Source organism: Carcharodon carcharias, chromosome 9, assembly GCF_017639515.1.
Source record: "Carcharodon carcharias isolate sCarCar2 chromosome 9, sCarCar2.pri, whole genome shotgun sequence".
Taxonomy (NCBI): Eukaryota; Metazoa; Chordata; class Chondrichthyes; order Lamniformes; family Lamnidae; genus Carcharodon; species Carcharodon carcharias.
The window spans coordinates 154053403-154069931 of record NC_054475.1 but is presented as its reverse complement, the minus strand read 5'-3'; the positions used below and the strand labels follow the sequence as shown (position 1 = coordinate 154069931).

Below are 16529 nucleotides of genomic sequence, written 5' to 3'. Positions count from 1 at the left end.
AAGTGTAGGGGACATACCTCATAGGAGCACACAAATGCGCGGTAAGAACACCTGGATGAAATGGAGTTGATGACTGTTGTTAATCGTTCATGTTTTTGTTTTCTGCCTTCTCAGATGTCACCTAAACCCTTGCTCCCTCAGTAGGCTTCCAGTGTAGGGGCAGGCTGTGTTTGGTCAGCTCATCAGCTCTGTCAGTGCACCTGGTGAACATGGCTGCAAGGCACAGGATTGCATTAGAAGGAGATGAAATCTGGTCTGTATTAAGGTGGATCTTTATTGCACTCAAATTGAAAGGGCATCAGGGTCACTTGAAATGAGTATGTATGAGATTAATCATTATAGGACAAACAAGGCACGGGTAGGACCCTGAAAAGTACCGAGGATCAGAGGGACCTTGGTGTGCATGTCCACTGGTCCCTTAAGGTAGTGGGGAGGTAGGTAAGGTGGTTAGGAAGGCATATGGCATACTTGTCTTTATTAGCTGAGGCATTGAATATAAGAGCAGGGAGGTTATGCTGGAACTGTATAAAACACTGGTTAGGCCACAGCTAGAGTATTGCGTGCAGTTCTGGAATCCACATTATCGGAAGGATGTGAGAGTGCAGAGGAGATGTACCAGGATGTTGCCTGGGCTGGAGGAGAGATTGGTAGACTGGGGTTATTTTCCCTGGAGCAGAGGAGATTGAGGGGGAACATGTTCTGCTATTATCACATTCTGCTTTATGCCACTATCAGCACCATTTTTTAGCACTAACCACAACCGTTAACACTCCCTTTGTCCTTTAGTTCATGACATCTTTGTCAATCCCTCCTTTGCCCCCACCTGTCACTGGCCTCCTATCCAGCTCAACCTGCCCCAGCCCCCTTAAACAGTATAAATTTCGTCACATTTCCACTTCTCTTCAGCTCTGAAGAAGGGTCATACGGACTCGAAACGTTAACTCTGTTTCTCTCCCCACAGATGTTGCTAGAGCTGCCGATTTTTTAAATCATTTTCTGTTCTCGTATGTAGAAGTCACAGCTGCTTCCTGGGACCTGAGCCTATGCCCACTCGATGCGCTTGTGAGTTTGTAGACCAGTTGGATCTTGATGGAATGGAAGCCCTTCCTATTTATGAACGACGTTGGCTGATCCGTGAATCCTTGATGGCCACATGTATACAATTGATGACATTTTGCACCTGGGGGATTCCAGCGATGGACCCGAAGTTGATGACTCTCTCTGCCTTTCAGAGGTGATTCGGTAGATAATGTATCAACCAGTTCTCTTGAACAAGGCATTGGTCACCTCCTTGTTCTGTTATGAGCTGCTGCCTGGAAGACCCCACGCTTATCCCCAGTGGATCCCTGAAAGAGCTGGATGCATAAAAGTTCAGTACCATCGCAATATAGTAAAAAAGGGATATATTATGAAATGGTTATAGAGGCACTGGAGTGGGTGCAGAGAAGATTTACAAGGATGGTACCAGAAATGGGTGGGTGTACATATCAGGAAAGGAATGACAGATTGGGACTCTTCTCTTGAAAGAAGAAGGCTGAGGGTTGAGCTAATAGAGGTCTTTAAAATTATGCAAGGTTTTGATGGACTAGCTACAGAGAGAATGTTTTGCCTTGTGGGGAAGAGGATGACTAGAGACCATCAATATAAGATAATCAACCAGAAATCCAATAGGGAATAGAGAAGAAACTTCTTTGCTCAAAGAGTGATGAAAATGTGGAACTCACTACCACAGGGAGTGGTTGGAGTGAATAGTATGGATGCATTTAAGGGGAAACTAAAACGTGTGGGAGATGGGAATAGAGGGTTACAATGGTAGATTTAGATGAGAAAAGATGGAAGGAGGCTCAAGTTGAGCATAAACACTGGCATGGACTGGTTATGTCAAATGGCCTGTTTCCTTTGTAATCCAATGTAATTTTCAGGGCCATAAACATTAGGTTTCTAGCGAAGGTGTCGCAGCTCATCCTACAGCATGGTGCACAAGTTGGTGATGGGCCTCCTTTGAGTGCTGCAGTCTTTGCTGACACTGTCGCTTGGACATTTGTAGGTAGATGAGACATGTTCAGTGCGCTCTCAAGTGCAGGTAGCTCTTGGTGCAACCAGCTATCTCCATCCTTTATATGCACTCCACTGACCTGCCCACCTGGTGATTAACCCTCTTGCTGTTCCTGCAAAGCCACCAGTGCCTGTTCCACCCTCCCTCTGGGCTGGTTCCCTGCACAGGGGCCCATAAAGTCTGGGTTGAAGAGTCCCATGACAGTTGTTCTGTCCCCATCTCATGTGCTGTCCTTGGCGTTGACCTCCCCTGGGACTGGGCAAACGCCCATTTGATGCCTTGTGGGGTTCGCAGACCAGTTGAATCTTGATGGAATGGAAGCCCTTCCTGTTTATGAAGGCCGTTGGCTGGTCTGTGAATCCTCGATTGTCATAGGCGTGCAATTGATGACGTTTGTTACTCCCCTTGCAACAAGTGTCAGTGCCCCTCTGTGTCCCTTGCTGAAAGCCCACCACACCAAGCAGCTCCCACACGTAGAGGCCTTCAGCAGCAGGCCTGTTATGGCCTCTGCTCTTCCCTTCAAGACTATCAACAATCAACTAGCAAACTCAATATGACTGACTTCCAGAGGTGGCACTGAGGCCTCGGTGCTGCCAGCTTTAACCGGTCAGAGATCTGAAGGCCTGTGAACCCAGTATGCCATTCATAAAAGGACCGACTCTGTGTAAAATCCAAGTCGGGTACGTGCACATTAATCTTAACTACCTTGAAATGAGGTAATTGCAATCCCGCAGCGTCATAGTGGCAATGCCACCTTGGAACTTTCCTGTCGCTGGTAAAATACAGAACCAATATCACAACATTAGGGTCCCAGGAGAGCACATAATCATCCGATTTTTTTTTTTGGACCACCCCCCACCCCCCACAACCTCCTATCCTGCTCCTGAAGCCCCCATAAAATTCAGCCCTCAGAGCGGAAATTGCCCCCATACATTGTAAAATCTGTTGGGTGAGAGTGCAACTTTGGAAGTTTGAGTAAGCATGTGTACTAAAATTTTCTACAAACCTCAGGCTCAGAATGTCATTAGCCAGTTTAAACAAATTATTGGTAGCTGGGAATCAATTTAGCACTATCCCCCTGAAATTTGGTAGCTACATATAACTGCAATCTTAAGCATAGAATGCATGTCTCAGTTACACACCATAGATACAGACTCCCAAACTTCTGATAATATAATTTATTGGTGCAGAATTCTTTAATTCAAGGCCTCAATCTCAAGCAGTATTTTGTTAAAGGGCCACTCTTCAAGAATGCTGTAATTGCCTCCTTTGCTCTAGAATGATGGGATCTGGACAAGAGACCGAGGTGCTGGAATGCCCAGAACTCTTAAGGGAGCTTTTTCACATGCTCAATCGATCATGGAAGAGCTCATCTTCCAACAACATTGCTTTGATTTATATCATTATGCAGTAATAGACAGAAGGAAAAAAACCTCAATTCTAACGCAGCTGCTGGGCACAGCATGCGATCAAGTTTAGCAGTATGCTGAAGGGCAAATATGCTAAGTGCCACAGTTTAAGGGGGAATGATCTGCAATGACTCCTTGACATTGAGTGCCACTTATTTAGACTAAAGTTATATTAATATAACAGATAAATCAAACCACTGGTTCCCATAATTAATACTATTTAAAAAAAAATCAACAAATAGGGAACCCTCATCTTAATGAGATGGATGGTTGGGAATGTTTGTTTTTGTTCTGTAATACCTTTTTGTTAATAATGGGGGCAAGGTTATGCCCTCTAACAACCACCACCGCATTCCCATTGCTCTTAATATAACCAGCAAGGATGTGAGGAAGGTTAAGTAAATTTTAACGTAGTCATAATTTTTTCTTCTTGAGTTTATCTTCCTATCTTTTCCCTTTTTATTTCTCCCTGTGCTTTGCTTATTCTTGAGCTTCTGATTCAAGCTGGAGACCATGTCCCTTGCCTTCCTATATGCCGTACTATAGCTGGCCACCCCAAATTGATCCTCACTTAAATCCTTCTTTTGTTTCTTCCCTTCCTCCAGGTAGAAGGTGCTTTAATGCTTCTGAGAGTAACTCTTTTGAGATTGTTGTGTGGAGAATTGCAGCCATTTTGCACCACTGTGCCTCCATGTACTATTTTGATTAAATAACTAGTCTGGCATTATGAAAAGTCTGCAAAATTTTACTGAAGCTGCCATTGTTACCTCTGACTTTAAAAAAATCTTGGCTGTATGGTGGCTTATTGTGGTGCTAAGAAGCTAATTTTCTTTGCAAGTAACTTTTAAACATTCTTGCATTCCAATTAATACTTCAGGAGATGCATTTTTTTGCTATCCATTGTATTTGTGCTGTTTTTATCTAATATTTCACCATTATTATTTTTCACCAATGTAATGAGCTTGTATTGTCTACTGTTAAATATTGTTAATGGCCCCCAGCGCAAAGAAAGGGTTGGAATGACAGATATATGAAGATTTGACACGGTTTTCAGAGGCTGCTTTTGTTTCCACTGTCACTGACAGAAGTGTGACTATTTGTGGTAGAATTCACTTGTGAAATAGTTTGTTCTGCTTTTGGACATCACAGTGGAATCAGTTGACCTATGTTTTCTGCTACCCTGTTCCCATTTGTTTTTTAATTGGTTCATATTTGGGTTATGACATAGAGAATCTCACAGCATTGTTCATTTCACCTTATGATTAGAAGACTTGGAGAGTCTGAATGAAAAAATAATGGGCAGAAATTTCCGTTTGTCAGGTGAGCGGGCCTGACCCAATTGCGGGCAGGCGCGGAGCTGATCGCCACCAGTGATAGGGGCCGCACTACCATTTTACATGGGCAGGCCAATTAAGGCCCGCTCAGCGTGACGTCCGCTGGGAAATGCTCCCTGTGCGGGCAGGGGGAAATCGAGAGTGCGCATCTCCCTGAGGCTAAGTGCAGCGTCAGGGAGATCGCCTCAACTTTTAAATATATTAAAAATAGAGAAAAGAAAAATCCCTTACATGTCCCCTCGTGTGACAACATGAGTTGGGACATGTTCATAATTTACAGATTAACTTTATTACTATTTTTAAAACCCTACATGAAACCTCATCCCGCCGCTGGATGAGGTTTCATGTTTTTTCTAGTTGCCGCTGGGGCTCCTGGCCGACCTGCCAACCTTAAGGTTGGATGGACAGGTCCTTTAGTTGCTTAATTGATCCTGTCAATGGCCCCAATTGGCCATTGGTCGGTGGGCCTGCAGCTGATTTTGCTGCTCCCCCGCATTCCTGAAAATTTAAATAGGACGGGGGTTCCGCCTAACATCATCCCGCATTGGCGAGCGGGCCCTGCCCCCCAGCTTGCCGACGGCAAAATTCTGCCCAATGATTTATCTCTTATCTTTTCTTTCTTCCAGGAATTGTAGGTAAATGTACATTTTCACAAAAGTGGAGTGTTTTTTATTTCTTCACATTCTGTCACCCTTTTCCCCCCTCTTTTCATCTGAATACTTTTTCTCAAGTGTCTGCAGTCTTCTGCTATCACTATTGGGGCACTGCTTTGTATGTGAGCCAGATAGAGAATATTGGTAAGCTGAAATAAGAACAAAAAATGCTGGAAAAACTCAGGTCAGGCAGTGAATGTAGAGAGAAACAAGGATAATGTAGAATCACAGAAAGTTTGCAGCACAGAAAGAGACCACTTGGTCCATCATGTCTGTGCCGGCCAAAAAATGACCTACCCAGCCTAATCCCATTTTCCAGCCGTTGGCCCATAACCCGACAGCTTACGGCACTTGAGGTACATATCCAGATACCTTTTAAATGAATTGAGGGTTTCTGCCTCTACTACCCTTTCAGGCTGTGAGTTCCAGACCCTTACAACCCTCTGGGTGAAAACGTTTTTCCTCATAAAATCATAGAACCATAGAAAAGTTACAGTGCCTGCGCTGGCCAAAAAAATGGTGGGGGGGAAAAACTAGCCGCTCATTTTAATCCCATTTTCCAGCATCTCGTCCTTGGCCTTGTATATTACAGCACTTCAGGCACCTTTTAAATGAGTTGAGCGTTTCAGCCTCAACCACCAATTCAGGCAGTGAATTCCAGATGCCCACCACCCTCTTGGTGAAAAAGCTTTCTCTCATGTACCATCTAATCCTTCTACTAATCACCTTAAATTTATGCCACCTGGTAATTGACCCCTCAGCTGGGGGAAACAGGTCTTTCCTGTCTACCCTATCTAGGCCCCCAATACTTTTATGCACCTCAATTAGGTAACCCCTCAGCCCCCTCTGTTCTAAGGAAAATAACCCTAGCCTATCCAATGTTTCCTCATAGCTGCAATTGTCAAGCCTTGGCAACATTGTCATGAATCTCCTTTGTACTCTCTCTAGAGTAATTATGTCCTTCCTGTAATGTGGTCACCGGAACTGTACCCAAAATTCCAGCTGTGGCCTAACCAGTGGTTTACACAGTTCCAGCATTACACCCCTGCTTTTGTATTCAATACCTTATCCAATAAAGGAAAATATTCCAGATGCTCTCTTTACCACCTTATCAACCTGTCCTGCCACCTTCAGGGACCTGTGAACACTCCAAGGTCTCTCACTTCCTCTACCCCTCTCAATGTCCTCTCGTTTATTGAGAATTTCCTTGCTTTGTTTACCCTCTCGAAATGCATTACTTTACACTTGTCTGATTGCCACTTTTCCTCCTACTCAACCAAACTAGTGCTATCTTCTGATGTCCTGATGAAAGATCATGGATTTGAAATGTTAACTTTGTTTCTCTCCACAGATGCTGCTGGACCTTCTGAGTTTTTCCAGCAATTTTTGTTCTTATTTCAGATTTCTAGCATCTGCAGTATTTAGTTTTTGTTTTAATATTGGAAGGCAGTTTGACTGTTATGAAGCAGGAATCTTATCTGCTATGTTATTTCCTCCACTCATTTCCTGACCCAGGACTACTGAGGCAAATTGCACCCCAATTTTTGCCTTTGCTGGAATCCATTATCTCCCCATAGATTAAGATCAAACCTGTGAATTTTTGATTTATTTGGTTCAATCTCAGACCACTCAACAAGCGACCAAGGTAGTGACGTGCATCGTTTTAAATTAATTATTTTATTGGCTTCATCAGATTGCCATTTGGAGAAACTGCCCATGAGACCTCAAGACCGAGCACGTGTCATCGATGCATCCAAACATGCTCACAAATTCTGTAATATTGAGGAAGAAGAGAGCATTTATATTCGAAGGTAAGGTGGCAGCGTTCAATGTGTTCTGGAAGCCTCGATCGAGGTTGGAGGGTGTATTAGACAGTTCTAAAAAAGATGTTTGTGTTGTCCAACTGTGACCATTGCAGTATCAAATATTCTTGGGCTAAAGATTTTACTGGTCATTGGGAAGTGATACTTTTATTCCCTTGCCCTCAGAAAGCCATCAATGTATTCGATGCTTTAGAAAAGAATTAAATCCATGATGCTGGAACTTGAGCTGCTGTGGTTATGAAGAGAGATTTGCAGAGCTTCACTGGGGAAAAACTCAAGGAAGAGATAATTATGTAACACATTTGGTGGTGGGTAATTCAATTGCAGAAGTAATTTCCATCTCATTCATTCCTTTCATGAAACAGGTCAGGGTCAATTTACAACGATATTCGAACATGAATTCTGAATGATAGTAATCACTTTGTTATGGCACAGTGAATGGTAAATCCCAAGCTCCTCAAAACCCAGAGGAAAAATTAAAACAGCTGCCAGAACTGCTTTGCAATTTGTATTTTATTTCGAGATGATTGCCTTGTATTCAGTAGTAATAAGCCCATTGAGACTTAGAGGTTTTTTACAAAACTAAATTAATCATTTATTAATAAGTGAAAAGATTTTAAGTACAATACATAGGTCTACAAATTACTACTATAATGACCCCTAAATCCCCTAATTGGCTCCCAGTTACACCTTCATTAAGGCAACAGTAAAACAAAATATATATTTAAACAGACCCAGGCAAAGGACACAATACTCGACAGTGCTACTGAAAGTAAGTTTTCTGAGCTTTGGTTCCTGTGGATAGCAACTAGATGCATAGAGACTGGAGGCTTTTCATACTTGTATTAGATATTAGAATGCCTTCTCCCTTGCCCATAACCTCATCTACTTTATACATGTTTCTCCCTTTTAATGTAAATTCCATGGTTCCAATATGTCTTTGCAACTTTACTTTTCTCATAGTATACATTTTTCATGGTACTCATATTATCAATAACCTTTGGAAAAAATAAACATACTGTTTGGCTTGGCTTCTTATGACTAGGTGTAACATTTACCCATCTCTTTGAAATTCAAGCTAACCTAATTTATCTAAAAATGCAAATGTTCCTCACACCTCCCATTCTGAAACTTCAGCCATGTTTACGTATTTAGCATTTCAAACCTAGTTTCCCCTTTTGATAACTCAAAAGCTCCAGACTGGCTGTATCCAATTCAATTAAATTCCCCTTACACGCATATCCACACAAGGAAACTAATCCAAACCCCACTATTAACCTACCTTTACAATAACTCACAATAATATGAAAAATTATTATATTTTCATGACAACATAAAATATTCATCATTTTGTATTCCCATTTGTAGACCACAAGGGATAGAGAAGCAATTCAGGAAAAAATGTGGAAAGTAAGTACTCATCTTTTAATTGGAATTTTATTGTACGCGTTAATATTCAGTGATATTGCATGTGCACTCGAAAGTAAAGTGGAGTTAAAGGTTTTTTGTCTTTGGTGTAAACTGCTGCAGTCGTTGGGTGATGGAACTCTTGCAGTGGCATTGGCTACAACTTTATAGGGTTAAGAAATGTTGAAGTAGAAACTAAGCTTCATGGAGGCAGCTTTAACAACAGAGGAGATAGCTAGACCACGGATGTCAATGGATAAAGATTCAAAGTAAAGCCATTAAAGATAAGGGGTTGTTGCTGTTGGTATACCTATGTGAGAAGTTATGACAATATTGTGTTTTCCGAGAAATGAAAATTCAGCATTTTTGTTTTCTAATGGAAGAGGTCAAATTTAATAATTTGGATATCAAACTGTGTTGGTGGTTCTGAGCTTCTTCCACTAGGGGTAAATAATGCACAAATAATGATTTGTTTATCAGCCTGTTAGAAGCACTCTCGCCGCTGAGTCAAGAGGTCTTGGGTTCAAGCCCAGTTCCAGTGCCGAGAGCATTTGATTGAGCCTGACAGTTGAGTTCAGCACCAGAGGAATATTGTTTGTGAAAGCAACCATTTTTGGATGAGAGCTTAGATTGAAACCCTGTCTTTTTTGCTCAGATAGATATATAATATTCTATAGCGCACTAAAAAGACAGGGGAGTTCTTCTGGCTCGCACTTATCTCTTATCTGATGTTACTTTAATTTAAAGAAAAGTCATCTAGTTGTTTATTTTGTTGTTTCTTGGACCTTGCCATTTGAAAATCGGTAATTCATTGGTTGTGAAGCATTTTGAGATGTCCAAAAGACGTGAAATGTGCTATATCGATGCAAGTTCTTTTTTTTCTTTCATGAAGAAGCTAGATAGTTATGACCATAGTTTTGGTTAGAAGTATTTGACTTAAGCTTGTTTAGAAGCACCACAATTTGGTTTCAGAGATTTAGTGGTTCTGTGCAAAACTACCCTTAATGAAATAATTTATAAATTGCTGAAAATAAAGTGACTTCCAACCTTTGATGTATTATTTCCATTGTCCACTAAGCTATTGGATATAATACTGCACAATGACTGAGGAGTGCTATCTTCATTTGGCAATGTAGAGTGACATAGATGCTAGCTGTGGAAGTAAATTGTTTCTGTAGTTCCAGTCAGACAATCCTTTTTGTTAAAATGCATTAGAGAATACCATGTTTTATTTAAAAAGTAATGAGAAGTCCAAATGAAGGAACAAGGACACCAATGTTGAAGAGTTGGAAAGAGCATGAGGTATGTTGAGAAGCAATGGTTACATGAAGCCAAGCTAGAGTTTAAAATAAAACTTGGCAGGAATCGCCTAATTGTGCTAATTAGTTTGTCACAATGCATCTGAAATTGATGAAAGCAGTGCAAAAGCTCGTAGAATTTTAAGTGCAGCTTGAAGTTCATTGTATTAAAAATCAGCCCTGTCCACAAAACTGACCGCAGCCCAATTTGAATGAAGCACCATTAGGTGTTTTCAATGAGAGTGTCAGTTTGCAGGCCTTCAAGGAAGAGTCTCCTTGAGCATTGAGCATTTTTTTAAAGAGGCAAGGTCACTAATAAGCATACTTTAAAAGCTTTTGAATATGATTTTTCTTTAAAGTACTTAGTTTATATTGACAATCAGTGGTTAGTTTCTATCAATTGGTTCTGTTTAAAGTAATTTTCAGTTATTAAAAATCGAGTTACTCAGGTGTTTGACTAGACAGTTTGATCAAATTGCTTTTTTTGTGATTAAACCCATTTTTAACTGTTTTAACCAAACAGCAATAAATTAAAAAAAAAATTCTAAAATGTTACCTGACTGCAATGCTTCATAGCAGATTCTGTTTTATTTATTTATTCATTCATAGGATGTGGGTGTCGCTGGCTAGGCCAGCATTTATTGCCCATCCCTGATTGCCCTTGAGAAGGTGAGCTGCCTTCTTGAACTGCTACAATTTATCTGTTGTAGGTGCACCCACAGTGCTGTTAGGAACGGAGTTCCAAGATATTGACCCAGCAGCAGTGAAAGAACAGCGATATAACTCCAAGTCAGGGTGCTGTGTGGCTAGAGAAGAACTTTCAGGTGATGGTGTTCCCGTGCATCTGCTGCCCTTATCTTTCTAGGTGGTAGTGATCGCGAGTTTTGAAGGTGCTGTCGAAGGAGTTTGGTGAGTTGCTGCTGTGTAGCTTGTAGATGGCACACACTGCTGGCACTGTGCATCGGTGGTAGAAGAAGTGAGTGTTTAAGGTGGGGTGCCATTCAAGCGGGCTGTTTTGACCTGGAAGGTGTTGAGCTTCTTGAGTGCTATTGGAGCTGCGCTCATCCAGGCAAGTGGAGAGTATTCCACCACACTCCTGACTTGTGCCTTGTAAGTGGGTAGACAGGGCTTTGGGGATTCAGGAGTTGAGTTACTCGCCACAGAAATCCCAACCTCTGACCTGCTTTTGTAGCCACAGTATTTATATGAGTGGTCCAGTTTAATTTCTGGTCAGTGGTAATCCCTAGGATGTTGATAGTGAGGGATTCACCGATGGTAATGCCTTTGGGAAGAATTTTCAGGTCGGTGAGTGCAGGCGGGCCCCACTCGCCGATGTGTAAAATGATGCGCGGTGATGTCAGGCGTGCGTCCCGATGTCACCGCGCGTCATTCTGATCCTCAGTTTGGCGGGCACGCAGCCGACTCAGCCCGCCAAACTGTCAAAGGCCTGTTAAGGCCATTTCAAAATCAATTAAAGTAATAAACTGAGCTGCCCGTCCAACCTTAAGGTTGGCGGACAGGCAAATAGCCCAGGCGGCCTTCGCATTTTTCATGGAAGCTCATCCACGGGCGGGCTGAGGTTTCGTGAAGGGTTTATAAATTAAACAAAGTTTTTCATTAATTTTCATTGACATGTCCCAGCTCATGTGACACTGTCACATGAGGGGATATGTCCTAAAATTTTTTCTTTTCTTAATTTAAATTTTTGAATAATCTCCCTGAGGCACGCTCTTTTCCATGCAGGCCCCGACTCAGGGAATCTCCCTTTTCCCACCCCCCCACCCACCCCACCCGCACAGAGACCATTCAGCGCTTCCGGGCGTGCGTCACGCTGGGTGGTCCTTAATTGGCTTGCCCACATAAAATGGCGGTGCAGCCCTGATCGGGAGGCGCCGATCGGGTTCGCGTCCGCCTCCGCACAACCCTTCCAATGGGGGAAATTTCTGCCATTGAATATCATGGAGAAATGGTTAGATTCTCTCTTGTTGGGGTTGGTCATTGTCAGAGATTTGTGTGGCGTGAATATTATTAGCCACTTATCAGCCCAAGCCTGAATGTTGTCTAGGTCTTACTGAATGTGGATATGGACTGCTTCACAATTCAGCAAATGGTGCTGAACATGGTGCAATCATCAGCAAACATTACCACTTCTGACCTTATGATGGAGGGAAGGTCACTGATGCAGCAGTTGAAGATTGCTGGGCCCAGGACACTGCCCTGAGGAACCCTTGCACTGATGTCCTGGGACTGAGATGAATGACCTCTAACAACCATAGCCATCTTCCTTTGTGCTAGGTATGCCCCCAACCACTGGAGAGTTCCCCCAACCTCCCTGATTCCCATTGATTTCGAGTTTGCTAGGGCTCTTGATGCCACACTTGGTAAATTGCTGCCTTCATGTCAAGGACAGTCACTCTCACCTCACCACTTGAGTTCAGCTGATTTGTCCACGTTTGGACCGAGGCTGTAATGGGGTCAGGAGCTGAATGGCCTTGGTGGAACCCGAGCTAATTTTCAGTGAGAAGGCTATTGCTGAGTAACTGCCACTTGATAGCGCTGTCGCCGACATCTTCCATCACTCTGCCGATGATCGAGAGTACACTGATGGAGCGGTAATTGGCCAGGCTGGATTTGAGCTGCTTTCTGTGGACGGCGCATACCTGAGCAATTTTCCATATTACCTGGCAGATGTCAGTGTTTTAGCTGTACTGGAACAGCTTGGCTAGGGGCATGGCTAGTTCTGGAGCACAAGTCTTCAGTACTATTGCTGGAATGTTGTCAGGGTGCATAGCCTTTACAGTATCCAGTGCCTTCAGCTGTTTCTTGATATCATGTGGAGTGATTCAAATTGGCTGAAGACTGGCATCTGTAATACTGGGGATCCCCGGAGGAGGTTTAGTGATATGCTAATGAGTTTGTGGGGCAACTCGGAACTAATGCACTCGAGCCCGGATTGCCAACTACACCCAAAATGGAAACTGCCCTGCAATCTGTAACTTTTAAGAGTGAAGTAAAGATTTCACAGCTTTGCGGTCATGGAGAAGAATGAATTGGGCTTGATGACTGTGGAAGTTTTGATCCAATGAAGGTGTAGGAAGATGTGGGTGGTGGGGAGGGGGGCGGTGGTGGTGGTGCGGTGGGGTAGGGGAAAGTGTGTGACGGAAGGCATAGTTAGACCTCAAGATGAACAAAAGAGACAAGAACAGGGGAGCAATTACAATTAAATAGGTTCCACTGGAGAAGGAGGTTGGACCTTGATGTGTGAAAAGCGTGGCCTTTTGGGTAACATGCTTTCTCCTGCATCTTGTCCAGGGATGGGAGAAGGTAGCCAGAAACCTGCCCCCAGTTTTCTAAGAACAGCATTTAATTCTTAGCCTGTCTTGGGTTTTGGAGAGTTAAAAGTTACATTTTACAGTGCTTATAATGAATTTGTCTATAAGATTATATGTTGCATAGACTTCAAAGGCAGTTGAAATAGTTCCCCTTAACGAAGCTAAAATGGTTGTGCAGGGAAACATACCGGGGATGGCAGGACTGTCATATGAGGAGAGATTGCTTCGACTGGGCATGTATTCACTACAATTTAGAAGAAAGAGGGGGGATCTGATTGAAACGTATAAAATCCTAACAGGGCTGGACAGACTGGATGCAGGGACAATGTTTCCCCTGATGGGGAGTCTAGAACAAAGGATCACAGTCTCAGGATATGGGGCACGCCATTTAGGACTGAGATGAGGAAAAATTTCTTCACTCAGAGGGTGGTCAACCTGTGGAATTCTCTCCCACAGAAGGCCGTGGAGGCTGGGTCACTGAGTATATTCAAGAAAGAAATTGATAAATTTTTGGATATTAGGGGCATCAAGGAGTATGGAGAGAAAACGGGAATACGGCGTTGAGATAGAGGATCAGCCATGAACATATTGAATGGCAGAGCAGGCTCAAAGGGCTGAATGGCCTATTCCTGCTCCTAGTTTCTATGTTTATAACTCCACTTAATCTCTTGAATTTGAAGCATAAAATCACATGAGTAGTAGGATGAGAGTAGAGTGAAATTTTATATAACTTTGGGAGGAATAACCAAGCACAAGTTTCAATTTCACTGTGTGCAAAATAATGCTAAAAGAGGGTATTCAAAACTGCTTGTAGTATAACTCATTATTTAATTTTAAGGAGCTACAAAAGGAATTTATTCCTTATGTCATGAGTTATTTAGCGTACCTCACTTGTGAAATATATCCACAGTCAGATCTGATTTATTTTTTCCTTCTGTAAAAGTGAGAAACGCTTGAAGAGATAATTACCAGAATAGACTGTTAAATTGTATTTAATTGATTTTTTATCACTGAAGTCTTTAAGCTAAGTTGTTAACAGCAAAGGTCACAGGCATGTAATTAATCCTTATTAAACCACTTCAGCTTTGGAAAATGCTGACCTATCCTATATCTGAAATTGTATTTTCACATTCGTATCACTTTGCTTTTGCTCCAAGTGCTTCAGTTATTTTATTTATTTGAAACCAAGCCAAGTTCCTCACATTCATAACCAGTGGAAACATTCAGAGGGAAGCAGCAGAAATTTGGGAATAAAATGTGAGGAGTTGATTATAAATTTTGAGCATTCTTTTGAATATTTGACTTTTGATGGTGACATCTTAGCTGCTGATTTAAAGTGTGTACTATTCTTCTGGTGGGTTTGTTTATTAATTCTGAAATTCCAGGTACTTATTAAGGCTTCTAGATATTTGTTTATCTCTTGATTGTAAAAAGCTGTCTGGTACAGTGTGATGATTGTGTATCTTTGCAGATGTGGACTTCTCCTCTTTTATCAGCACCAGCAGAAGAATACTCCAGTTACTTTTATTGTGGACGGTGCTTTGGTAAAGTTTGGCCAAGGGTTTGGTACTACTAGCATATACAGCCAGAAACAGGAACCACCAAAGAAGGTAATCCTCTGAAACTCAGGGGAATTTTTACATATTTATTGTAATTCATTAACTATTAAGCAGTTAAAGGGTCTCCTAACAAAGAATATTTACTTGGGACAATACATAGAAACTCATTAAGGACCACATAAAGAGTTCAATGTTCGTGTGAACAAGGCTATTAGATTAAGGGGTTAACATATATTTTCAATGATGAGACTTGGGTATGGATAATAGGTGAATGCAGAAAAGAATTATCCCAGAATAGTTAATTACTTTAATAAAGAAAACACAAAAGTGACTGACCCAGCAAAATATGTATGTATAATATGTAAAAAGACTTTTTAAAATTATTCCTTCATGGAATATGAGCATTGCTGCCAAGGCCAGCATTTGTTACCTATCTCTAATCACCTTTCAGAAGGTGATGGTGAACTGCCTCTTGAACTGCTGCAGCCCTTGTGTTGTAGATGCATCCACAGTGCTGTGAGGGAGGGAGGGAGTTCCAGGTTTGTGATTCAGTACCAGTGAAGGAACGGGATATAGTTCCAAGTCAGAATGATGTGTGAACTTCTAATTTTCTAGTGCAACAATAGTTCTCAAACTGGGGTCCTTGGACCCCCAGCGGTCTGTAGAAACTTTCCAGATGACCCTTGAATTAAGCAAATGAGTGGCATCTGAAGACATCATGCAGTGATTAGATGAAGATCACATCAGTCATTATCAGCAAGTTTGCAGACTTCTGCCTTATTGCTGATAATTGTGAGCAAACAGTGACTATCCATTGCTCTCATTAATGCCTCCTCGCTTCCAAACATCACCGTACTGCAAAAATCCATGAATGTGCTGCTTATAGCTGACCCTCATTTAATCACCACATGATGCCTCATCGCTGAACCACTGACAAGTTAGAGATTCACATCTTAAGTTTCTTCTATAAAACTTTTACTGTGGGCATGTTGCAGCAGCAAAAGAAAGTCAACAGAAAGATTTTATTGCAGCAACTGAAGCGATAGGAAAATATCTGCTTCAAAATAAGGAGCTGACCCGAGTCTTTGGACCAGTCTGGAGTTATGTCACATGCTGAGAGTTTAAAAAAATTGTCTTGCATCAAGTATTATGATTTAGATAGAGTGTTTGTAATTACTAGTCCACATGAACAGGCGTTTTTCAACCAAAAAAGCTGGAGAACCATTATGGTACAACACCTGACTTCCATTCAGCAGCTCCTCAAGCAACTGAGGCTGGGAACTTGCGTGAATAGGGTACAAAAGGAGTAATTAAATTTACATTTTCCCCTCCCAATACTGTATTCCTATGTTTTGATGCTAACCTACATAGTTATGTCAGCCATTTATAGATTTCTGGAGGATTTTTCCAACTTATTTTGTTAAGATGAAAATGTACCTTTTTACTTTACAATGTAAAATGAGATTCTTTGCAGTTAAAAAGAATTCTTGCACTTACAACTCTTTCCTTTCTTTATCTATTGATAATGCAGCTCACCATAAACACATTTTGTATGTGCATCTGGGCAGGGTCCATCAGCTAGCCTTGTGAAGGTCATTGCAACCCAACCCGATTCTGTTGTTTCCTAGTGTGTGTCCCTCTGTGCCTCTTCCAGCACA

General features: G+C 41.9%; 1 protein-coding gene across 1 annotated transcript in view; it reads left to right on the top strand.

Annotated features, from left to right (window-relative positions):
• steep1 (STING1 ER exit protein 1) overlaps positions 1-16529 on the top strand; it is a 44969-nt gene that overhangs the window by 11868 nt on the left and 16572 nt on the right. Inside the window, exons 2-4 of the mRNA XM_041194766.1 lie at positions 7146-7263; positions 8644-8685; positions 14784-14922. Coding sequence (XP_041050700.1) covers positions 7146-7263; positions 8644-8685; positions 14784-14922 — 299 coding nt within the window. The remainder of the gene's footprint in view (positions 1-7145; positions 7264-8643; positions 8686-14783; positions 14923-16529) is intronic.